This window comes from Rhinopithecus bieti, unplaced genomic scaffold, assembly GCF_001698545.2.
Source record: "Rhinopithecus bieti isolate Rb0 unplaced genomic scaffold, ASM169854v2 scaffold_51905, whole genome shotgun sequence".
NCBI classification, from domain to species: domain Eukaryota; kingdom Metazoa; phylum Chordata; class Mammalia; order Primates; family Cercopithecidae; genus Rhinopithecus; species Rhinopithecus bieti.
In genome coordinates this window covers 1,637,724-1,663,232 of record NW_016821253.1, presented here as the reverse complement: position 1 = coordinate 1,663,232, position 25,509 = coordinate 1,637,724, and the positions used below count along the sequence as shown (strand labels likewise).

Genomic DNA, 25,509 nt, shown 5'->3' with positions numbered 1-25,509 from the left:
GAGTTAACGGCTTCTGGACTGTGAGTTGGCCCCACTAAAGTGTGTGTATAGGATCCTGCAAAAGTGATAGCCTCTGGAATGTGAATAGGACCCACTGAGGTGTGTGGATAGGATACCGCAGGGGTGATGGTGTCTGCAGTGTGAGCTGCAGCCATGGGGCGTGTGGATAGGACTCTGCAAAGAGACAGCCTCTGTGGTGTGAATGGCACCGGTGGAATGTATAGGGAGGATCCTGCAAAAGTGATGTCCTCTGGAGTGTGAACTGGACCCACTGGAGGGTGTGGACATCATCCTGCAGGAGAGATGGCATCTGGAGTGTGAATGGCACCACTGGAGGGTGTAGATAGGAGCCCGCAGGAGAGAGCACATGTAGAGTGTGAACTGGACCAACTGAAGTGTGCGGACAGGATTCTGCAGAAGATGTGGCATCCGGAGTGTTAAATGCACCACGAGTGTGTGTGGATAGAATCCTGCATGAGTTATGGCATCTACAGTGTGAACTGGAGTGTGTGAATAGGATCTTGCAGGAGAGATGGCATCTACACCCTGGAGTGTGTACATAGGACCCTACAAGAGAGATGACATCTGGAGACTGAAGTGTGGGGATAGAATCCTGTAGGAGAGATGGCATCTGCCGTGTGAGTTGGACCCACTTCCGTGTGTGGATAGGATCCTGCAGGAGAGATGGCATCTGCAGTGTGAGTTGGACCCACTTCTGTGTGTGGATAGGATCCTGCAGGAGGGATGGCATCTGGAGTGGGAACTGGACCCACTTCTGTGTGTGGATAGGATCCTGCAGGAGAGATGGCATCTGCAGTGTGAGTTGGACCCACTTCTGTGTGTGGATAGGATCCTGCAGGAGAGGTGTTGTCTGCAGTGTGAGGTGGGCCTACTGGAGTGTGTGAATAGGATCCTGTAGGAGAAATGGCATCTGCAGTGTAAGCTGCATCCACTGTACAGTGTGGTTAACATCCTGCAGGCAAGATGGCATCTGGAATGTCAGCAGGACCCACCAGCGTCTGAGGATGCACCCTGCAGGTGTGATGTGGGGCCAGTTCCAAGGCTAGGTTAGATTCTAGCCTGGCTTCTGTGTTGTGCTCTCATTCTCTTCCTCTTTCTTCTAATACCTGCTCTGGGAGGCATCAGGCCATGGAGACCCACATGGCAAGGAACTGGAACCCCCTGCCAGCAGCCTCAGGAGTCCAGTCCTTAGATGGTGCCCTGTGGCCAGCAATGCCCCTGTGACCTCCGGGCTATGTCTCCTGGTAGTTGTTTTCGTTTTTTAACATAGCAACAGGAAACTAGCCGATTACCCACCAATCCCATTCCAGGCTGCCTTCAGACGCAGCTCAGGCTAGATCAGCACGGGGACACAGCTGAGACTCGGGGTTTGCGATGGGAACACGCCCAGGTGTGCCTCTGAATCTGGCACTGTCACCCTGCGGCCTGGGTTCAACAACTTGGCCTCACCTTCCTTATCTGTGAAATTCAGAGACTGGGTCCTTGTGAGATGACTGGAGAGAATGTATGAACTATGTGAGAACACCACCTTTAACTGTGCATATTTCACGCAGTGTCTTCCCTCCTTTCTAAAGTCTTCTACTGTCTCTACACACACCCGACGTGGGCGGGTTCCCTTGGTCTCCTCCTAGGCCTGTCCCAGGAGGACAGGCACTGAAGGCCGTGAGCATTCCCGGGGGCTGCGCTGCGCCAAGGACTCCACAGGGCGTATCATGCTCCCAACCGTGCTGAGCCAGGCGGCCGGCAGAGAGCAGGTGGCTGACAGGCCCCGGGGAGCCGGACCGCCTGGGTCTACCCTTCCCGCAGAGACTCCCTTGCTGTGCGCCTTGGGGCTTGGGCCTCAGTTTCCTCAAAAGGAATGAGGGGCTTTTTTGAACGTTAAATAATTTCCTACGTGGTTGCGGGTAGGGAGAGGGAGAGAGAGGAGCGCGCGTGCGCGCCTGGAATCGTGCCTGGATCAGAGCAGGCGCTCTGAAAGTGTTACAAACAGCAAGGCGCCAAGAAAAAATCCCGTAGTGCGCGCAGGCAGAAACCACGGGTAAGAAAAGTGGGGAAGCTTCGCGTAGGCCCCAGGGTCCCGAGTCCCGAGCGCAGAATCAGGGGTGCCAAGGCTCTCCTCCGCGCCCCCGAGCGCTCGCCTTGGCCATGCGGGCCGCCCCACCTGGATACGGGCGCCCGGGCCGGACACTGGGGCCCCGGGTTCTCGCCCCGCCCCGCCCTCGGGGATTCGGAGGGGCCGGGAGGAGCCTCGCGCATGTGCACAGCTGGCGCCCCCCGCCCCCCGCGCACAGCTGGGACGTGGGCCGCGGCCGGGCGGGCGCAGTCGGGAGCCGGCCGTGGTGGCTCCGTGCGTCCGAGCGTCCGTCCGCGCCGTCGGCCATGGCCAAGCGCTCCAGGGGCCCCGCGCGCCGCTGCCTGCTGGCGCTTGTGCTGTGCTGCGCCTGGGGGGCGCTGGCCGTGGTGGCCCCGAAGCCGGGCGCAGGGTGTCCGAGCCGCTGCCTGTGCTTCCGCACCACCGTGCGCTGCATGCATCTGCTGCTGGAGGCCGTGCCCGCCGTGGCGCCGCAGACCTCCATCCTGTGAGTGCGGCCGGGGGCGCGGGGTCCGGGGGTTCGTGGAGATCCGGGAGCGCAGGGGTGAGCGGAGGCGGGGGGCGCGGAGGGTGGAGGGGGCATCGGGCGCGCGGGGGGCCTAGGGGCTCGGGACGCAGAAGCGAACCTCCAAAGGGGAACGTGGGGGGACCGGGGCGCNGGCCCCCCCCCCCCCCCCCGGCGGGGCCCCCCCCCCGCCGTTCCCCCCCCCCCCTCCGCCCGCTTCCTCGTCCTGTTCTCTCCCCTCCTCCGCTCTCTTCCTCCTCCCCCGCCTTCCTCCTTCTCTTCCTCCTCCTCCCCCCCTTCCTTCTCCTCCCCCGGCCTCCGCCCTCTCCCCTCCCCGCCCCGTGGAGCGCGGTGCCCACCCCATCCCCCCGCGCCGGGGAAGCCTCCCCAGAGGAGCCTCAGTTCCCGCGGCCGCGGCGCCCCCGCTTCCAGTGCCCCCGCATCCGCCCGCAGCGTCCTCCCCTGGGGCGTCCCGGGGACCCTGCGCTTCTCAGGGGCTGTTCCTGCGCCCAGAGCGAGCCGGGCGGCCGGGGTTCCCGAGAGGGGCCGCGCGGGTCTAGACGGAGCCGGGGCTCAGAGCGGGTTTCTGCCCCCGGCACTTCTCTTCTTTCGTTTCTAATCCACGCGACCGTGTTCGCGGTTGTGCCAAACGTTTCACCGGATGCGTGGCGGTGGGGTTGACACCCTGTGTCCCGCCCGCGGGCCTCCCCGTGCCACGGTCTCTACAGCAGGAATCCCCGTTCCTCCGCGCCGCGTCTCCAGGGACCGAGGTGCCGCCAGAGTTCGCTGCAGGCCTCCTGAGTTCTGAAGCGGCTGGGATTCAGCGTTTTGGGAATCTTCTGTGAAGGCGGGCTGCGTTTCAGGCGCCGACTCTAATTTAGTCCTATAGCGACTCTTCTGCATGCCAAAAATAGTTTTCACTTTTCTTAGCTGAGCCAGAGGACTTCTTGGCACCCCCAGAGAGTCTGCAAAAGTTGTAAAATAGTTGAGTGAACAATTCAGGAAGTGGGCGGCCAGTGCGCTTACCTCCGAAACTGAGTGCTGGGGCAGACCCCCGCTCCCGGGGTCGCCGCGTTTGCTGGCCGTTTCCCGCAGGCCCTGGGGCGGGGCGGGGGCGCGAGTTCCTCTCCCCCTGGGAAGTTGTTCCTCCGGAGAGAGACCAAGGCTTTCTTTCCAGAGCCCGTGAATGGTCAGCCCAGGCCGGACGTCTCGGGGACATCTCACTCAAAAGCGGTGGACTTTTAGAATGGAACCGGGTGAGGTTTCCCCTGGGTCTGGATAATGTAATTTTTGCTGAGCCAGTGGAAGAATGGGACCCCGAAGTCATGTTTCACAGCTGGTCAGTTTCATAAAGCTTGCGGTATGCTTTGTCCCGGAATATTAATTGCTTGTTGAAAATAACATTTTAAAATAAGTGTTGTAGAACACACATGGGGCCGTCTGCTGTGCTTTGCCTGGTGTGCTCGTCCACAAACACCTCACCGAATTTGAAAAAGGAGCTAAGAGTAGACGGTGACATCATCCTCAGCTCTCACAACTCTTCCTCAAAGGATACGTTTGCGTCCATTTGTGTCTTACACGTTCAGGGGTTTTTGCAGTCTTCAGTGATTCTTTGAAAGGTCGCTGTTGAGTCACATTGCTTCTGTGAGGCAGGTAGCCTGGTAGCTGCTAAATTGATCAAATCCCTTATAGAACTAAACACTTTCCTGGAGAAATGAACATACCCATTTTATGGCGGTGGAAACAGAAGTTCTGGGAGAGAAGGCCAGCTCCTGATGCTATTCCTGTGGCCAAGAGGAGGAGGGTAGCCCTGGTGGCCAGAATGGAGTCCTGGCTGGATGCATTCCAGCCGGGTGATTTTTAGCAGGACCTGTGTTCCCTGGAGAACGTGAGGGTGTAGCCGTGCGGACTTAGGCACAGTGGATGCATGTCATGAGCGAGCCCTAGGGAGTGCAGCCTGGGGAGGCAGGGACGGAAGGAAGAGGGACACCCATTCTGCGGGGACATCATGTTGAGGGGTCTCTGGGGGCATGGTCTGTAGGCTGTTGCTGGAGATGACACAGTTATACATGATACATGCTACACGTGAAGCACCATTTCATGTCCACTTTCAGCATTCTCCCAGGACTGTGCTCTCATGTATATGTGATTATTTTCTATTAAAATTTTTTGGTAGAAATTGGGAACATACTATATATGAAAATTTTAAAAAACCTGCCCCAAAGTTAGTTGGGCTATCCAACCATCATAGTGTCCCTTTGCTTTTAAGAGACTCACCTCCACCCCATCTCCACAAAAGATTAAATCAGAGCCATTGGAAACATCTTACTGCTCCTTCCCCTCAAATGCTCCACACGTGTGTTTAAGTGGGTCTGATACTGGCTTGTTTGACTTGTGGCTTGGGGGCTTTGGAAATAAGCCCACCTATGACTCAGTTTGGATTGAACTTTGAGTGCCCTCAGCTGCAAGTGTGAAGGGAGCTCTGGAATGGCAGGAGCCCACGCCCTGCTCGGTTGGGGGCTTTGGCCTTGCTGCTGGGTCTCCTGGAGAGCGCCTCCCCTCCGGAGGCCTTACTTAGTTCAGCTGTGTAGAAATGCTTGGTTTTTTGAATACAGTTTCATTCTGTATCCAACACAATAGAAGTTTATCACAATGGTAGTTCAAAGCTAGTATTAAAGTTTGCCATTGGACGCCCCTTCCTTTCCTCCTCTCAACCCCAGCCTCTTTGGGGAGGTCACATTTGAAACATTCTTCATTGCAGTCGCGCCGCTAGGGTGCTGGCTGGATACACTGGAGCTAGGCCCTCCACGCCCTCCTCCTGTCCTGCCTTCCTCTCTTCCCTGGAGCCGCCACGGTTGAGGCTGTGGTCATGGACTCATCAAAACCAACATCCTCACCACAGTCCAGGCCACTGCAAGCCATGAATTGTCCCAAACTGTAGTTCTGTGACAGAAACGCTGACACTGGAGGGGTCTGGGCATGTGGAGCTTGGGGTGGGCTCAGGGAGGTTGCATCGCAGAGAAACTCCGGGCAGGTGCCATGGCAGGCGGGGCCTCTTCTCCTGCAGGATCTCCAGACAGCTGCAGCTCATTCTCAGTTTTTCTCACCATCTACTGGGTGTTCAGGCCCTTGCTGTGTGCTGTGTGTTGGGCCACCCACAGAAAACAAGACTGGAACCCGCCTTCATGGAATCCCAGTCCAGTGGGGGCTCCCGGAGAGTGAGGGGGCTTCCTGCGAGTGGTAGGATGACCCCAGGTGTGTGCAGGCCTGGTGGGACGGGGGATGGGGGACACAGAGCGCTTGGGACCTGCACTCTTGGTGGTCTGGACCGAGTGGATGCCCACCTCCTGGCCTGTGTTCACATGAGCAGAAGGTTCCAGTGTTGCTGCTCCATGGGTCTCCACCCTCTTGCAGGCCCCCCCAGACTCTCTGGGGCTCAGAGTTCATAGGTAGGAGTGAGTCTTTGGGCCTTTTAACTGACTTCCTGTGTCCAGGAGACTGTGTCCCCTGAGTCGTCATATCAGCCCTGAGGTTGATCCTTGGAGCTGCCCTGACCTCCCTTGGAGAACTGGCCGCCTTTCGGAGCGGACCTCTCCACCGCACACGTAGATAGAGGTCACAGGGTGTTGCCTGGCACTCAGGGAGCCAGCTGGCTGGTGCTGGAGAGGGACCCGCCTGCCAGGGACTCCCTGGCTCTCCACCCTCAGCACTTTCCATACCCTCCTCCTCCTCTGCATCCTCCTGCTCCCGGAAGTTCCCTCACATCTGACTGCAGCTTCTGGGAGCACCCGCAGCCCCAGGACGCCAGGCCTCTCCTCCTTTGGGCAGGAGACTGCAGTGGTCCTGGGGTGTGAGCGGAAGCCTGGGGCTTCTCCGCCCTAAGCGGATGAGTCTGGGTTGCATCTGCTGGGATGGTCCTGCAGGCGCTAGTGTCAGTGTTTGCCTTCCATAGAACAAATGATGACTTCCTGTTTATTGGCACAACAGAGTCAAAGACTGTATTATTGTCACGCAAATACGTTTGAAAAGTACCATACGGATACTTAAAACGTATTTAGATGTTGATAATTTATCTTTGCAAGGTGGTAGGCGGACCACACATTTTCTCAGCATGGGAGCCTGGGAGACGGGTTGATCTTCAGAGCTCTCTGTGTTCTGTGGCCAGAAGAGGAAAATCATCAGCTCAGAGAGGGCCCATGCCCAAGAGAGTGCGTGTTGGGACCTTTCCTGGGATGTCCAGTTTGCCATTCAGGGGAGTACGTGAGACCCCCAGGCTTTCACCAGGACTTTAACCTTTGAAAACCAGTATGTGAGTATGTGAGTGCCGCATGTCTGCAAAGTGCTCTCTCTTGTTAGGAAGTCAGAGTAATTGAGCTCTTCTATTGTTAGAACTTGCCTCCCTCCTGTGTGTTTTTTTATCTGTCAAGGAAATAGTTGTAAAAAGAAAGCATATCCTTCTATATGACTCTGAATCCAGGGGCAGCTCCAGCTTCAAGCGCGGCTTGATCCAGGGTCCACAGGCTGCGATATTCTATGGTTTTCTCCCCTGGATGGGTGACTCGGCTTGCTTCTCTGTTGTTCTGACTCAGTTTCCCTAGTTGCTGATGTTTGGCAGCTGTATAGTTCCCTTCCGACAGAGCTCAGTCCGGTGGAAAGAGGATGCATGACTCATTCTTAGTGCACAAGCAGAAATTTGGGGAATTGTCTTAATGGACCAGATGGTCTGTGTGGCACGCCAGTTTTCAAGACGTCCATGAGTGGGCAGGAGGCCTTGCCACTGGGTCTGGAGTGCGTGACTACCTTCTGGGGCCATGGATGGCATCTGATCTTCCCTGAACACACTGGCCAGAAGCTGATGAGGGCCCCTTGCCTGGGGTAAAGCCTCGGCCTTTTTAAGCAAAGTGAGTGTTGCATTGTCCAGGCAGGAGCTTCCATGGCACAGATCCAGGGTTCAAAATTAAATATGTAAACACAAACAAAGACAAAATTCCAGTCTGCAGGGCAGATCTCCTCATGAATCTCAAAGCTAGGTAAGAGCTGGAAGATCAGGCTGGGTGTGGTGGCTCATGGCTGTAATCCCAGCACTTTGGGAGGCCAAGGCAGGCAGATTGCCTGAGCTCAGGAGTTGGAGACCAGCCTGGACTACATGGCGAAACCACTTCTCTACTAGAAATAGAAACATTAGCTGGGCCTGGTGGTGCACACCTGTGGTCCCAGCTACCCGGGAGGATGAGGCATGAGAATTGCTTAAGCCTGGGAGGCGGAGGTTGTAGTGAGCTGGGATCACGCCACTGCACTGCAGCCTGGGTGACAGAGCGAGACCTAGTCTCAAAAAAAAAAAAAAAAAATTTGATGATCAACTTGCCTTATGCCGATTCCCATTGGCATATGATGAGATAAATACCTTTTTGATTGGAGAATCCAAGTGTTTTTCCTTTGCACATGACAGTAAGAAGAAGCTAAAATAGATGCAAATGCATGAAGTCCTGCCGGGCCCACAGCAGTGCTCGGGGAGGGGAACTCAGGCCTGGGAATTGGGGGATCTCTCAGGAATACGGAGATCTTCCCAGCTCCTACTCAGGGTCTGGAGCTGAGAAGCTACTGCCGGCCTCTGGTGTTTTAGTGACCAACATGTGAGAGCTCTCATGCTTCCCAGCGCCCAGGTTTACTAATTATTTTAAGTGATAGTTCCATATGTTTTTGGGGTTCAGAAGAAAATGTGAATTATTTACAAGTACCTTTTTTGAGGGAATTCAATTTAAGAGAAGACAAACTTTACCATGTTTGATGCTTAAACAGCCGATCAGGACATTTTGTATGTTAGTGGTATCTCTCTCTCTCTCTTTTTTTTTTTTTTTTGAAGACGGAGTCTCACTCTTTTGCCCAGGCTGGAGTGCAATGGCTCAATCTTGGCTCACTGCAAGTTCCACCTCCTGGGTTCACGCCATTCTCCTGCCTCAGCCTCCCGAGTAGCTGAGACTACAGGCGCCTGCCACCTCGCCCGGCTAGTTTTTTGTATTTTTAGTAGAGACAGGGTTTCACTGTATTAGCCAGGATGGTCTCCATCGTGATCCACCTGCCTCCGCCTCCCAAAGTGCTGGGATTACAGGTGTGAGCCACTGCACCCGGCCTGTTAAGTGGTATCTCTCTATGTGGGCCAGTAGCTCCCCAGGATCAAGCCTGGATGGTTGAATTGTTAAACTGCGTGCTGCCGGAACACCTGCATGTAGCTTAGCACACGTATGTTAGTGGGTGGCTGCATGCTTTTTTTGATGCTAAAGTAATACAACTGATTGATAGATATTTTTCTAAATTGGTAACACTAGTAATTTTTGTTTTCTTTGTTTTAAAGTTTATTTTGAAAAACAGGCATTAAGGCGGGTCTGGAGGCTCACACCTGTAATCCCAGCACTTTGGGAGGCTGAGGTGGGCGGATCACCTGAGGTCAGAGTTTGAGACCAGCCTGCCCAACATGACAAAACCTCATCTCTACTAAAAATACAAAAATTAGCCAGGTGTGGTGGCTCACGCCTATAGTTCCAGCTATGGGGAGGCTGAAGTAGGAGAATCGCTTGAACCTGGAAGGCAGAGGTTGCAGTGAGTTGAGATCGTGCCACTGCACTCCAGCTTGGGGGACAGAACAAGACTCCGTCTCAAAAAAAAAAGAAAGAAAATAGGCATTATATTTTTCCCCATCTAATTTCTCGTCAGACCCAAAAGGCAAAATACTAAAGCCTAAAATACATCTGAGTGGAAGATTACTCATGCAAGGTAAACTGAAGCTGGCAAAAACAAACAAAACCATGAGTAGACTGCCCGCTGTTCCGTGGGTTAGATCTCCCTGGCGTAGGCACGAGATCAGTCGTCACTGCTGTTTCGTTCATTGGTTTCTTTATCCTGGAGGATGTTGCTTTCCCTCCTGTTTCAAGCGAAGAGGACGGGAGACGCAGACCCCCAAGGAGCCTAACCCGGAGGCTTGAGGTGGTGAATGGCAGCGTCCTCCGGCCGTCCGAGGGCACTGTGTGTTCAGGCGTCTTGTTTATTCCAGATCTGGCTGCCTCCTGCGTCATCTGCCCATGGAAAGCAGGGTTCATGCCCTGCTCCTGTCCAGATGCCCAGCACATCTGAGCAGCCCGGAGCACCAGGACAGGGTGTTTACGGGAAAGCAGGCTGCGGTCAGCCCCGCACCCTCCATCCTACCGGGCTGTTGCATGTTGAGCCCTGCCGAGCTTTGGAGGTTTAGGAGGAGCCTGCAGGAGCGTCTGCGTTTTTTCTACGGTTAAATCAGAAGGAGGAGCTTGACCAGTGACTGTTACCCTATTTGACCTTTGTCCACATGAGAATTTTTACTTAAGAAAACAAAAGCCTTATCAGACATAATGGACATTTTGAAAGGGCACATACTTAAAGTATGCTTGCTAAGTTTTGACATCCACCTCCAGGGTTCAAGTAATCCTCCTGCCTTAGCCTCCTACTTTTAGCTAGTCCTAAGTAGCCAGACTATAGGCATGGGCCCCCATGCCTGAATTTTTAAAAAAATTTATTTTTAATTTTTTATTTTGTAGAGATAGGGTCTTGCTATTTGCCCAGGCTGATCCACAACTCCTGGCTTCAAGCAGTCCTCCCACCTTGGCCTCTTAAAGCCCTGGGATTACATGTGTGAGCCATTGTGGCTGCCTTGTAATCAGTGATCTTTGATGTTACTATTGTAATTGTTTTGGGGTGTTATAAACCACACCCACGTAAAACTGCAAACCTAACCTAAATGTTGTGTGTGTTCTGACTGTTCCACTGGCTGGCCATTCCTCCATCTCTTTTCCGTTTCCAGGCCTTATTCCCCGAGACCCAGCAGTATTGAAATCAGGCCAGTTGATAACCCTGCAGTGGCATTTCCGTGTACTAGTGATAGGAGAGTTGCATGTCCTTTACTTTAAATCAAAAGCTGGAAATGATTAAGCTTAGTGAGGAAGGCATGTCAAAAGCTGAGGTAAGTCAAAAGCTAGGTCTCTTGCATCAGTTAGTTTATGGAGGAAATTTTAGTGGTTTGGGAAGAACAGCAAACCAGCCACAACATTCTACTCAGCCAAAGTTCGATCCAGAGCAAGGCCCTAACTCTCTTCGTTTCTGTAAAGGCAGAGAGATAAGGAAGCTGCAGAGGGAAAGTTTGGAGCTAGCAGAGATTGGTTCATGAAGTTTAAGGAAAGAAGTCAACTGCATAACATAAAAGTGCAAGGTGAAGCAGCAGATGCTGATGGAGAAGCTGTAGCAAGTTCTCCAGAAGTTCCAGCTAATATCAGTGATCAGGTGGCTACATGAACAACAGATTTTTAATGTGGACAGAGCAGCCTTCTATTGGAAGAAGATGCCATCTAGGACTTTCATAGCTAGAGAGGAGAAGTCACTGCCTGGCTTCAAAGCTTCAAAGGACAGGGTGACACTCTTGGTAGGAGCTAATGCAGCTAGTGACCTTAAACTGAAGCCAGCGCTCATTTCCTGTTCCCCAACCCTAGGGTCTTAAGGACTGTGCTAAATCTACTGTGTTTCTGCCCTACCAATGGAGAGACAAGGCCCGGATGACAGCATATTTGTTTGCTGGATGGATCTCTGAATATTTTAAGCTCACTGTTGAGACCTACTGCTCAGAAAAAAAGATTCTTTTCAAAATACTGCTGCTCATTTGCAATGTGTCTGGTCACCCAAGAGCTCTGATGGAGAATGCAAAGGGATTAATGTTGTTTTCATGGCTGCTAACACAGAACATCTATTTTGCAGCCCATGAATTAAGGACTAATTTTGACTTTCAAGTCTTATTATTTCATAAATTTATTCCATAAAACTATAACTGCTATAGATAGCGATTTCTCTGATTAAACTGGGCAAAGTCAATTGAAAACCTTCTGGAAAGGTGTCATCATTCTAGACGCCATTAAGAATATTTTTGATTCATGGGGGATCAAACAACATGTACAGGAGTTTGGAAGAAGTGGATTCCAACCCTCATGGATGACTTTGAGGGGTTCAAAGACGTCCCGTGGAGAAAGTCACTGCAGATGTGGTGGAGATAGCAAGAGAGCTAGAATTAGAAACGGAGTCTGAAGATGTGAGAGAATTGCTGCAACTTCGTGATGAAACCAGAACAGATGGGGAGTTGTGTCTATGGATGAGCATAAAAAGTGGCTTCTTGAGATGAATTCTACTTCTGGTGAAAATGCTGTGAACATTGTTGAAATGACAGCACAAGATCTAGAATATTCCCTAAACCTAGTGGATAAAGCAGCCGCAGGGTTTGAGAGGATTGACTCCAATTTTTGTAGGATAGGCAAATACGAGCCTTTGTTTATTTATTTAGAGGTGGAGTCTCACTCTGTTGCCAGGCTGGAGTGCAGTGGCACAATCTTGCCTCACTGCAACCTCCGCCTCCCGGGTTAAAGCGATTTTCCTGCCTCGGCCTCCCGAGTAGCTGAGATTACAGCTGCGTGCCACCACGCCCAGCTAATTTTTGTATTTTTAGTGGAGATGGGGTTTCACCATGTTGGCCAGAATGGTCTTGATCTCTTGACCTCATGATCCACCGGCCTCGGCCTCCCAAAGTGCTGGGATTACAGGGGTGAGCCACCATGCCTGGCCGATTGACTTCAATTTTGAAAGAAGTTCTACTGTGGATAAAAAGCTATGAAACAGCATCACCTACTACAGAGAAACCTTTTGGGAAAGGAAGAGCTAATAGATGCGGCAAATGTCGTTGTTGTCTTATTTTCAGAAATTGCCACAGCTACCCCAACCTTCAGCAACCACCACCCCGATCCTTCGGCAGCCAGCAACATCAAAGCAAGGTTCTCTACCAGCAAAAAGAAGAAAACTCTGTGAAGGCTCAGGTGTTTTATAAAATTTTTTTAGCAATAAAATATTTTTTAAATAAAGTATGGCCGGGTGTGGTGGCTCAAGCCTGTAATCCCAGTACTTTGGGAGACCGAGGCAGGTGGATCACAAGGTCAGTAGATCCAGACCATCCTGGCTAACACGGTGAAACCCCATCTCCACTAAAAATACAAAAAATTTTCCGGGCGTGGTGTTGGGCATCTGTAGTCCCAGCTACTCCGGAGAGTAGCTGAGGCAGGAGAATGGCATGAACCTTGGAGGCAGAGCTTGCAGTAAGTCGAGATTGCACCACTGCACTCTAGCCTGGGCAACAGAGTGAGACTCTGTCTCAAAAAAATAAATTAAAAAAAAATAATAAAGTATGTACATTTTTTTAGATGCAATGCTATTGCATAATTAATCAGCTATATTGTAGTGAAAATATAACTTTTATGTACTGGGAGACCAAAATATTCATGTGAATAACCTTTTTGCAATTTTTAGCTTATTTCAGTGATCTGGGCCCAAACCTGAAATATCTGAGTGGTGTATTTCTCTCTGGCCCCAATTTTTGTGATATTGTTGTCCTACATTTTATTTGTACGTATGTTATAAACTCAATACTGTACTTTGACGATTTCGTTTAAGCTGTCAGTTATCTTTTTAGAGATTTAAATAAACAGAAACATGTTTTTAATTCTTTCAAATGCTGCTTATTCCTATGTGTAGGTTCATAATTCAGTCATTTTACTTCAAGAACTCTAAAAAAAAGTCTTGTAGTGCAGCTCTATTGGTAATCGATTCTTTTAGCTTTTGGATGTTTAAAAAGTGCTTTACTTTGCCTTCATTTTTGAGTGATATTTTGCTAAGTAATATTCTGAGTTAGTGGTTTTCTCTTGACACAGTTTTTTTTTTTTTCTTTTTTTGACACAGAGTCTTGCTCTGTCGCCCAGGCTGGAGTGCAGCAGCACCATCTCAGCTCACTGCAGCCTCCGCCTCCCGGGTTCAAGTGATTCTCCTGCCTCAGCCTCCTGAGTAGCTGGGATTACAGGCACTCACAACCACACCTGGCTAATTTTTGTATTTTTAGTAGAAACAGGATTTTACCATGTTGGCCACGCTAGTCTTGAACTCCTGGCTACAGGTGATCCACCTGCCTCGGCCTCCCAAAGTGCTGGGATTATAGGCGTGAACCACTGCACCTGGCCGACACTGCTTTAGAAACGTCCTTTTACATAGTTTCCCGTGAGAAATCTGCTGACACCCGTGTCGTGTCAGTAGAACATCTGTGTGTTTCTGGCTGCTTTTAAGATTTTCTCCTTATCCCTGGTGTTGAGCAATTGGATTATGATATACCTTGGTGTGGTTTTCTCTGTGTTTCTTATGCTTGGGTTTTTTAATTTTGATTTTAATTTTATTTAAAAAATTTTGGACCCGTGGGTTTACAGATTTCTTCAAATTTGGAAAATTTGGGGGTGTTTCATCTTCAGATGTGTTTTCTGTCCCCACCTTTGTCTCCTCTTCTTTGAAGATTCCAGTTATACATGTATGAGGCCACGGCTCACTCATCTATTGCTTAATTTTTTGTAACTGTGTCTTTTTCTCCATGTCTTTCATTTTGGGTAGTTTCTATTTTTTGTCTTGAAAGTAACAAGTCTTTCTCAATGTCGAATTTGCTAATTCTATGTATTTTTCAAATCAGACATTGTGATTTTCACCTCTAGAAAATGTGGGTATTAAAAACAAATCTTCCATGACTACTTGATGTCATGACTCTTAGCCTTAGAGTCTGGCTAAGTTTTTTTTTTTTTTTTTTTTTTTTTTTTTTTTTTTTTTTTAAGTAGAGACAGGGTTTCACTGTGTTAGCCAGGATAGTCTGGATCTCCTGACCACGTGATCCACCCACCTTGGCCTCCAAAGTGCTGGGATTACAGGTGTGAGCTGCCGCGCCTGGCCGTATAGTTTTAATAACCTACTAACTCTGCTAACTCTCACATCTGTGGCAGCTCTGGGTTGGTTTTAATTGAATAATTTAATCTTCTCAATAGGGATTGTAATATCCTTCCTTTCATGCCGTATCATTTTTTTTTTTAGCAGATTCCAGACAATGGAATTTCGCTTTGGTGAGCACTGGACATTTTTGTGCTCTTGTACTTATCCTTGAGCTTTGTACTTGGTGCAGTTATATGGAAACAGTTTGGTTCTTTAAGGTCTTGCTTTTAAGATTTGTTGGTCAGGATTGGAGCAGTGCTTTACCTAAGGCTCATCATTTTCAACAGCTGAGGCAAGACCCTTCCCTGTCCCATACCGACTGCCTGTGAATCGTGAGGTTTCCAGTCTGGCTGATGAGATGGCACTGCTCACTTCTGGTCCGGTGTGTGTGGGGCCCTGTGATCCCTAATCCATTTGGGGGGCTCTTTTCTGGCCGTGGGCAGTTTGTGTGGGTCAGGGCTCAGCTCAGTGCTGGACGCTCTGCAGGCCCCTGGGCCTTTTCTCGCCCTATCCTGGGAGGGCTCGGGCGTCCCACCTCTGTCCTGCCAGTTCTGCCCCCTGGCCTCCCTGGGCTCTCAGCATTGTGTTCTCTCTTAGGCAATGAGCTGGTGCCGTTTTCTGCTGGCTGCATCTGTTTTCCATCTCGCGCGGATCAGTGCTCTGTTGGCTGATGCCCAGTCACTTGAAAACAGTTGCTTCATGTATTTTGTCAGTCTTTTGGTGTTTGGTTTTTTCAGTCAGAAGAGAAAGTCTTGCCCCTGTAATCCCATCTTGTTCTAAAGCAGATGTCTCCATTCACGTTTTAAAAACAAATGTTCTCTGAATTTTTAACCTTCTCTGAATTCTTCTGTAAAGCAGGTGTGGTAAAATAAATAACATCATAAAATAATGACCACATTCACATTTCCAAGCTCAAATTTAAGGAAAGATGAAAATGACTCAATCCTGGTGTTCTCCGTCTGTCTTTGGAATGCCATCGCCTCAGTCAGGGCCGTTGAACTTTAGTTGGTGTCCTGAACAGTGGCAGAACCTCATTGCATTGAAACAAGCTGAGCTCCCGCCCCCCTCACATGAATCCCCGGGCAGATGTTCTTGGCGGAGCAGCTCTTCATTGGAGGTTCAGCTCTGAGCGGTCGGGGGTTGGCTGTGGGATAGCTGTGTGTTTTGTGCCTGAGCTCTGTGGGGTGTGGCAGGCCAATTTCGTCTGTGGCTGCCCACTTCTGGCAGAGGCAGAGGTGAGTGGTTGTCACAAGCCAAGCTGTTTAGTCTGGCTTGGTGAGAACACGTTTGCTCTAACTTTGACCCAAGGATCCCAGCTCTGCCCCGCCTGCAGTTCCACCATCGTCCGTTCCTGGCCTCGAAGCTGTCACAGAAGGGGAGAGAGGAGGTTATGTGAAGGCTCACTGCTCCCACCTGCTTGGAGCTGACCCGCGTTCCTGCTCCCAGTGCACCAGAGAGACGGCACATGTCTCAACCCAGGTGCAAGGGTGCTGGGATGCGGAGGTCAGCTGCGTGTCCAGGAAGCGGAAGTGGACCATGAACTTATCAGTTTTTGCCATAGCTGTCCCAGAGTTTAATAGCATGCAATTATTGCTCACTCTCTTAAAACTTCCTCCCGCTAGTTCGTGTGTGTGTGCGCGCGCACGTGCGCGCTCTCTCCTCAACAGTGTCCTGTTGACATGGATGGAGCAGCTCTGCCTGCTTGTCACTTTTCGGAGAGGTCTGTGATGTTGATATTCCCTTTGCTTGCTTCTGTGTTCTGGGACTTACAGTGATTTTACCACCTCCCAACCCAGCTTCTAATGTGGGCTGTAGCAACTACTACCACAGATAGTTTTAAAACTCTCTCCCTCCTCTTCTAACAGGAAGAATTTTGTTATCATTTGGGGATTAAAGGCAGTTTATTTATGCATGATGGCCCAGCGTGATTATTGTGCTAAGGGTAGAATGGCTTCAGCGACTGGAACCATAGGTCACAGCCGGATTGCTTGTAATCCAGTTGCTTAACTGAAGACTTTTCTCTAAGGGATGGGACAGATTTGGGTTTGACCTCATGGGTACCCTGGGTAATTAGAGAAGTAATGGGTCACCAGTGAAGGCTTAGAAGGAAGCCAGCAGGAATCCCGAATTCTCAGCCTGGATCATTGGCTTCTGGGGACTAGGAGTGGATGTTTGAGTGGTTTAACTCAGATGTAAACATGCCTCCTCCCCTGCCTGTGACTGGGCCATCCGTCATACCCTGAGCCTGCCCCCGGTGCTGCCCTCTAGCCAAGGGGCCCAGCTCTTCCTGTTTACTTAGTGCAATTCTAAAGTTGTGTATCAGTTTGTAAGAGCTTTGGAAATTTGCCCCACTGCCTTCTCTCCAGGACCCCTCAACTGCCCATCCATGTTCACCTCTTGTCGGTGTGGAGTTTGGTTAGGTACACAGAGGGGTATAATCTGCCAGGCCTGTTTGCCACAAGGGCTCAGCAGCTTCTTCTCCGACAAGCTGTCGCTAAGAATTATGATGCCTGCTCTTTCACCCACTAATTGCATCACCCGGCTTTCTTTTACAACACATCTTAAAAATATTTTTATGCAAGTTGCACATGTTCGTGTTAGAAAAATTTAAAAATAAAGATGAACAAAATGAAACAAATTACTCACATTGCTGTTGTTCGAGAGAAACATTAACTAGTTGGGCTTTGTCCTCAGATGCACACATACAGGGAAGCATTCACACCTGTGTAGTGTGTAGCAGTATTTGTCTGTCTACCTGTTAATATTTATCTGTCAGGTATCTGTTTTCAAAAATTGGGTCATGATACATGTTCTGCTCTATAATGCACTTGGTGTAGTTTTAAAATCTGGGAATATATTATGATTGTGTGTCTGTTCAGTAATTAGAGGCCTCCATCATCCTTGTTAATGGCCACACGGTATTTGTTTGAAATTTGCCGAATTTGCCTAACAGAATTCTTATTATGGGTCATTTCTTTGTTTCCACTTTTCTGCTCCTGCAAACAATATTTCCAAAGTGTGATTGCATCCATTTTTGGTTCGGTCTAGATTGTTTTAGGGCACATTTCTATAGAAATCTTTTTTAAAAAATTTCAGTAGGTTTTTGGGGAGCTGGTGGTGTTTGGTTACATGAATGAGTTCTTTAGTGGTAAATTCTGAGATTTGGGTGCACCCGTCACCCAAGCAGTGTGCACTGCACCCAATGTGTAGACTTTTACCCCTCACCCCCACCTTGCTGTGCAAACCTCTGGGAGGTTTTGATCTGCACCAGGGACCGTGGCTGGCCCACGGTGTGCTTACCCTGTTGGGTTTTCTTCCTGGCCCCCGTTCATATTTTCCTGCGGATGGATGTTCTCTGTAGCTAAGCGGTGGTGACTGACCTACTACAGGACGAATACAGATTGCCCCTACCGAGGGGAGCCTGTAACAGGTGAGGAGGGAGGGCTGAGGGGAGGGTCGGCGGCCGAAGACGCCGCCTCTCTCACCCTGGGATGGTGGAAATACAACCTGTGTAAGTGCTGGTGTTTCCTTGCTGAGTAACTCCATTTTGATTATTGCAATGTGTTTTTTCTCCAAATGGTTTGATTTTCAGTGTGCCCTGAGAGCCAAACCATCTAGCGTTTGTGCCTGTCATGTGTGTTTATTTGCCAGCTCTGTCTTTATCCCAGGTTCTGACGGTTCTGACAGTTTGCGCTGTGTGGCTTGTCTCTAGCTTGTTTGGCCTCTGCCCCACCGTCAGCTGGTCTTACCAGACCCATAGTCGTGGTGGGACCCGCACACCGGGCCCTACACTGGGAGGAGCTCACAGAGCAGCCAGCCTAGCACCCTGCCTGCTGTTACCTGGGGCCGAGCGTGGTTAGCCAGGACCTGTTACCGGGGGTGGAGCCTGGTTAGCCTTGGTGGTCCCGTTCTTCAGAGCCCTGGAACCCTGAGTAAGAGTGCTTGGCCTGTCTCGCTTCTGGAGGACTCACAGGGCTACATCTCTGGCCACACAAGTTTTATCAAATCGTCCTGTTTCGGATGCATTTCGGTTGAAGGACACTTTGTTTCTGTGCATTGTTGATTCACTGACGTTGTTAACGAGCTGTGGCCGTGAACACCGTGCCCCACTCCTGAGTGGAGCTTCTCCACCACACCTGTTCCTTGTGAGGACCGCACAGACAGAACGGCAGCACTGTGCTTGCGGGCCGTTTTAAATGGCAAAATCACCAACAAAAGCCCAGAGAGTGTGAAACACGTGGCCCTAAATAGACCTTGAAAAAGACCCTGTTTACGGTAGGAGAGTGGAAATAAGAGGGTCGGTGTCAGCTTCACCAGCTCAGTTGTGGGCCTGGGTATCAGGTGGCTCCGTGTTTTCCCCATTCTGCGCCTGTCCACAGATAATGGCGGAGGTGCCGCAAGTACTGATTTTCGAGATGAAGTCATGAATTTGGAATCTGCAAATAATGACGGACTGTATTCTCCGGCTGGTAGCTTCTAGAGAGAGGCTCTGTGCCGAGGGCCCAGGGACCCTGCCAGCAGGCGCCCTTGCTGTGTGACCGCCTCAAGCGAGACCTGCCTCGGAATCCGTGCTGCAGGGTTTACATTAGTCGTTAAGAACAGGCCAGTTGGCTGGGTGCAGTGGCTCATGCTTATAATCCCAGCACTTTGAGAGGCTGAGGCAGGCAGATCTCTTGAGCTCAGGAGTTAGAGACCAGCCTGGGCAAAATGGCAAGACCCATCTCTACAAAAAATACAAAAATTAGCTGGATATGGTGGTGTACACCTGTAGTCCTGGCTACTCACTCGGAGGCTGAGGCAGGAGGATTGCTTGAGCCTCGGAGGTTAAGGCTGCAGTGAGCTGTGATTGCACCACTGCACGCACTCAAGGCTGGGCAATAGAGCCAGACCCTGTGTCAAAGAAAAGAAAAAAGAAAGAAAGGAACGGGACAGTCTTGAGCAGAATAGCACAAGACAATGAACAGTTTAGCAGTCCCTAACTAATCTTCTTTAGGGGAGAAAATATCTTGCCTTTCAGGCTAGATCAACTCTAAAGTTGTTATATTTAATGATACTATTAGGAAGTCAGAAAGAACACGCCATGTGGAGGCCCCGCTGGCGGATGCTGGGGATGGAGATGATCTCAGCTGGCTCTCAGCGATTGACTCACAACGGGTCTGGTGGGCAGGGGTTGGATTCCACCAACCTGTGGTGTGACACGGTGGAGACTGTTCTTGAGAGGGGTGGGAATGCTGCTTAATTGAGGGCTGAGGAAAAATGCACCTGTGTGGTGGAACCAGCAGCAGGTACAGGGCATGTGCCAGCCTTGAGCTGGGGTCCTGCTCTGTGCTTTCCAGATGTGCTCCCTCGAGGACGTGACCGCACCCCTTGAGGCCTCGGCTTCCCCATATGTAGGGGTCCTGAGGAGTAAGGAAGGGTGTGCGTGCAAACCTCCTAGTAACAGCCAAGCACAGTAGATGCTTTTGCAGTGGAAGCTGCTTATTATTCCGGCTTGCATGGAATCCTGCACATTTAAGTGCGATAAATTGAAATACGAGGCCGTGCCAAGGAAGTCCAAAGTAGGGTCAGTAAGAGGCAGCAGGAGGGACTTGGGATGGCTGTGAGGGGCGGTGGGGCTTCTCCGGGTGGAGAGTGGGCTGTGTGGGACTTGGGAGGGCTGTGACGGGGCAGTGGCAGTTCTCCGGGTGGAGAGTGCGCCGTGTGGGACTTGGGATGGCTGTGACGGGGCAGTGGCAGTTCTCCAGGTGGAGAGTGCGCCGTGTGGGACTAGGGATGACTGTGAGGGGCGGTGGGGCTTCTCCGGGTGGAGAGTGGGCTGTGTGTGCTCGCAGGGCTCAGTCAGCCGTTACTTCATGGGCTGGCTTTAATTGAAACGGATACCTCGATGCAAACAGGAAATTACAAGGAAGCAGAGTGTTCACTTCATTTTAGAATGGCAATTTTGTCTAACAGACCAGACCTGTATGTTTAAGAAACATCTGATTTTCCCTTTTGAGATGGCACTTTCTGCATTCCGGGGGTCCAGGATGTGATCCATGAGTGTGCCCTTCCCTTCCCAAAGTCCTGTCTTTATTTTTTAAAAAGCAATTCTCAATTTCTAAAAGGTCATACTCACATAGATTTATGTTAAGTCTTTGCTAAGAATTACAGACAGTAAAAACAGAAATTCAGATTTATTTTAAATAAAATATAAGGCTGATGTTGGTAGAGATGGAAAAATTTTGACTTAGCACTGATTGAAACTCTTTGATTAATATTTTTTTCTGCAGAGACAAAAATAAGACTATAACAGCTCTCAGGCAGGAAGATTTCTTCACTGAGAATTGTTGTGGGAAAGAAAACATGGCTTTCTAGACAAAATGCGATAGTATCTGTGTGTTTCCACAGTGGAAAACAAAGGCTGCAGTTTATCTGAAGTCCTTGTCATTAAATTTATGCTCCTTTTCCTAGTCATAGCCAAGCTTCCTTTTGGGAATAAGATGAGACTTGTTGCATCCTGGTATGAAGCAACTATTTCTAAAAATCTATAACCAGCAGAGCAACACTTTTAACTTTTAAAATATCAGTTAAAGCAAATACAATTACTCATGATTGTAGTTTACTCAAACACATGGGATGTTTGTATTGGCATGGCAACAGGTGGCTGATACGAGTCTTGAACACTTGTTTTCTTGTGCATGTTTTTTTCATTGTATAATTTTCTTGGATCAGTGCCCTTGTCACCCCATCCATTCACATATTTACCCATCCATCCATAACCTCTCATCTATCCATTCATCCATCTATCCATCCATCTGTCCATTAATCCATTCATTCATCCATCTGCTCATTTATTAATCCATCCGTCTGTCCATCCATAATCATTAGTCCATCCATCGTCCATTCATCTGTAATGACCACCATCTTTCTTCTATCCATCATTTATTACTCATTCATCGTCTATGCATTTATTAGTTCATCCAATCTGTCCTGTCATCCATAACACTTGTCCATACTATTTATCCAGTCATCACATCCACCCATTAATCCATTCATTCATCTATTCATTCAATTAGTTATCATCTTTTCATTTCATCCATAACCACACATCCATCTATTATTCATCCTTCTATCCTCCATCTATCCCATCCATTAACGGCATTCATTCATCCACCTTTCCATTCATTAGTCCATCTATCTGTTCAATTCATTCATAACACTCATCATCTATTTCTTTCTTCCGTTCAATTAATTCCATTCATCCCATCTGTCCATTCAATTTATAACTATTCATTTTCCAGTCAGCCTCGTGTATCCATTCATTAGTCCACTGTCCCATTCATCCATTAGCCACTCATCCATCTATATCATCATCATCGCCCATCCATTCATCCTTCATTCAATCTATCCATTCATTAGTCCATCCATCTTTCCATTCATCCATAATCACCCACCTGTCTATCCATTCATCGTGCGTGCATCCATCCATCCACACATCCATCTTTCCATCTAGCTCCCCACCCATGCACCCATCCATCCATCCCTCACTACTGGAATCACTGTGAAGTGTCCCACACTGGTGACAGCAGCAGGCTGTCAGGTGCTAGTGGTCCAGAAGGGGTCAGGCTGTGAGGCACACCCTGCCGTGTAACCCTGTGCTCCTTGAGCCACAGCCTGTCCCTGCTTCCTCGTACCCCCTCCCATATTTCAAGAATGGTGTTGGAAGCCCAGCTAGAGGGTCATAGAGAAGGAGGTAGCTGTGGAAGGAACCCCACCTGTAGATGCACACCTCTTTTCTCCTAAGTTCAGAATGCACTGATTTTAAAATACAACTTTCTTATATTTTTTGAGGGGAGGTAAGAGAAGCCTCCTTTGCTGGTAGGTTCCTCAGAGTTCTGTGTCTAGCAGTCTTTTTCAACTGGTTGTTGAGAAAATAAAGCTCCAAAGAAAATGATGTGGGTGAATATGTTCCAGTTCTTCTGAGGATCACAGCCAGCTAGAATCTGGATGCTGGGATAACCCATGCATTGCACACAGTGGATGCTGCGTTGAGATTCTCCTGTTCTCAATTTCTCATTGGAGAGGGACTGCCAAGCCACCAGGACTCTGAGGACTCAGTGCCGAGAGAGCAGACTGCATCAACATCACAGTCCCGGGGTGAGGGAATGGCCATGCTGGTTGGTGACTGGAATAACCTGAGGTCAAGTGAAGACGTCCACGTGGAGAACTTTCAAGAGGGACTGCTTGGCTTAATTTTATTCTTTTTACATGTTCTATTTTGTGTCCGCTCGCTCAGAAACTTCCTGATAGTTCATTTTCAGCCCGTCCGTTGTCAACCGCTCTTGGGTTCATTATTTCTTGTGTACCTCTTTGTCCTGTGGTATTTTTTCATTGATAAAACTGTCTTACTGGGCGCTTTAAAAAGCGTTTCCTCATTCACTCATCAGCCTGGCTTGCCTTTCTCGTCTTCCTAACAAGTCACGTGTATGTGGGGGAAGTCCCCTAGGTCAGATCCCCTTTGAGTCTCTTAGTAACTATTTGGTATAAATATTTCTTCATTCCATTTTGTGATTCATTTCCTCAGTGGAGGTCATTAAAACAGCCTGATTTGAAGCTTTTATTTTATTTATTTATTTATTTTTTGAGACAGAGTCTCTCTGTCGCCCAGGCTGGAGTGCAGTGGCGCGATCTCGGCTCACTGCAAGCTCCGCCTCCCGGGTTTACGCCATTCTCCTGCCTCAGCCTCCCGAGTAGCTGGGACTACAGGCGCCGCCACCTCACCCGGCTAGTTTTTTGTATTTTAGTGGAGACAGGGGTTCACCGTGTTAGCCAGGATGGTCTCGATCTCCTGACCTCGTGATCTGCCGGCCTCAGCCTCCCAAAGTGCTGGGATTACAGGCGTGAGCCACCGCGCCTGGCCGATTTGAGGCTTTTAGAAAAGCAACAAGCAAAACTCAATCTGTTTCAGTAGAGTCTGGAGTCAGTTACTTCCTGGGCTTGGTTTGTGAAGAGGGGCTTCCTGCCTGCCGGTTGGCTGAATCCTGGATGAATGCCCAGTGGGATAACATGATTCATCCATTTATTTTGCTCAACTCAAAGAGCACACTGGGTCTTTCCGAAGAGGAACCACCTCAATTAACCCGTACAGTTGTTTAAACTATTCCCGTTCAGTTGTTTGAATTCTGACACTTCTCCCAAGGTGGCTTCGTCTCCGCTGCCTGCCACATTCGCACCTTCTACATGAAGGAGCCCCGTCCTCAGCCACGCTGCCTGCCTGCCTGTGTTGCTGAATTTTATGTCGACTTGGCTGGGCCACTGCACCCAGATATGTGATCAGACATTATTCTGGATGTTTCTGTGAAGGGGTTTTAGAGGACAGTAACATTTAAATCGGAGACTTTGAGTAAAGCCAACTGTCCTCTGTGTTGTGGGTGGACCTCGTCCAATTAGTTGAACACCTTGACAGAATAAAGGCCGACGTTCCCCTGAGCGGGAGGGAATTCCATCAGCAGAGGCGGCTTTTGGACTGGAGCTGTGACTACCATGCTTCCCCAGGGCTGTAGCATCAGTAAGTGGCCAGCATGTGGACTGCTGTCCTGGGTCAGGTGCCCACCCAGGTCCAACCAGCTGCGGTCCAGGAGGACCAGGTCATGTGACACACATTGCGAACACTGGGTTGGTCAGCATTCTTCAGAGAAATGGAAACCACCCCTTCCTGGTCAGCTGCCATCCTGGGAATTGCGCAGTCTCTCTCCTAAAACTCTGGGCTTGAATTCCTTTGGGTGGGGACACCAGACAAAAGAGTGACTCACAGGAGGGGCTCAGGACTCCCCTGTGGGATGGGCAGAGTGAGTGAGTGTGGCAGGCGGGGAGTGTGGCAGGTTAGTACAGTAGATTCATATGTTGGATTAGTGTGGTAGATAGTGTGGTAGTAGACAGTGTGGCAGGTTTGGGTGGTAGGTTAGTGAAGTAGGTTAAAAGAGTAGGTTTGGGTGGTAAGTTAGTGGCATCGGTTAATAAAGTAGCTTTGGGTGGTAGGTCAGTGGAGTAAGTAAAGTAGCTTTGGGTGGTAGGTTAGTGGAGTAGGTTAAAAGAGTAGGTTTGGGTGGTAAGTTAGAGTAGGTTAGTAGAGTAAGTTTAGGTGGTAGGTTAGTCACATAGGTTAATGGAGTAGATTTGGGTGGTAGATTAGTTGAGTAGCTTTGAGTTTTAGGTTAGTGGAGTAGGTTCGTAGAATTGGGTGGTAGGTTAGTGGAATAGGTGAGTAGGGTAGGTTTGCGTAGTAGGTTAGTAGAGTAGCTTTGGGTGGTAGGTTAGTAGAGTAGGTGAGTAGAGTAGGTTTGAATGGCAGGTTAGTGGAATAGGTGAATAGAGTAGGTTTGGGTAGTTGGTTAGTAGAGTCACTTTGGGTGGTAGGTTAGTGGAGTCAGTGAGTAGAGCAGCTTTGGGTGGTAGGTTAATAGAGTAGGTTTGTGTATTAGTCTGTTTTACACTGCTGATAAAGATACCCGAGACTGGGTAATTTATACAGAAAAAAAGGGTTTAATGGACTTACAGTTCCACGTGGCTGGGGAGGCCTCACAGTAATGACGGAAGGCAGGGAGGAGCAAGCCATGTCTTACATGGATGGCAGCAGGCAAAAGAGAGAACTTTTGCAGGGAAACTCCACCTTACACCACCATCAGCTCCCGTGTGACTTATTCACTGTCCCGAGAACAGCAGGGGAAAGACCTGCCCCATGATTCATGACCTTCCACCAGGCCCCTCCCACAACATGTGGGAGTTCAAGATGAGATGTGGGTGGGGACACAGCCAAGCAATATCATTTTGGATGGTAGGTTAGTGGAGTAGGTTGGTAGAGTAGCTTTGGGTGGTTGGTTAGTGGGTAGGGCAGGTTTGGGTAGTTGGTTAGTAGAGTAGCTTCGGGTGGTCGGTTAGCAGAGTAGGTTAGTTGAGCTGGTTTGGGTAGCTGGTTAGTAGAGTAGCTTTGGGTGGTTGGTTAGCAGAGTAGGTAAGTAGAGCTGGTTTGGGTAGCTGGTTAGTAGAGTAGCTTTGGGTGGTC

The 25,509-nt window shown here is 49.5% G+C and overlaps 1 protein-coding gene across 1 annotated transcript in view; it reads left to right on the top strand.

The window, feature by feature from the left end:
• Nucleotides 1–2,295: 2,295 nt before the first annotated feature.
• PXDN (peroxidasin) overlaps nucleotides 2,296–25,509 on the top strand; it is a 110,677-nt gene continuing 87,463 nt past the window's right edge. Inside the window, exon 1 of the mRNA XM_017860278.1 lies at nucleotides 2,296–2,600. Coding sequence (XP_017715767.1) covers nucleotides 2,401–2,600 — 200 coding nt within the window. The 5' untranslated portion in view covers nucleotides 2,296–2,400. The remainder of the gene's footprint in view (nucleotides 2,601–25,509) is intronic.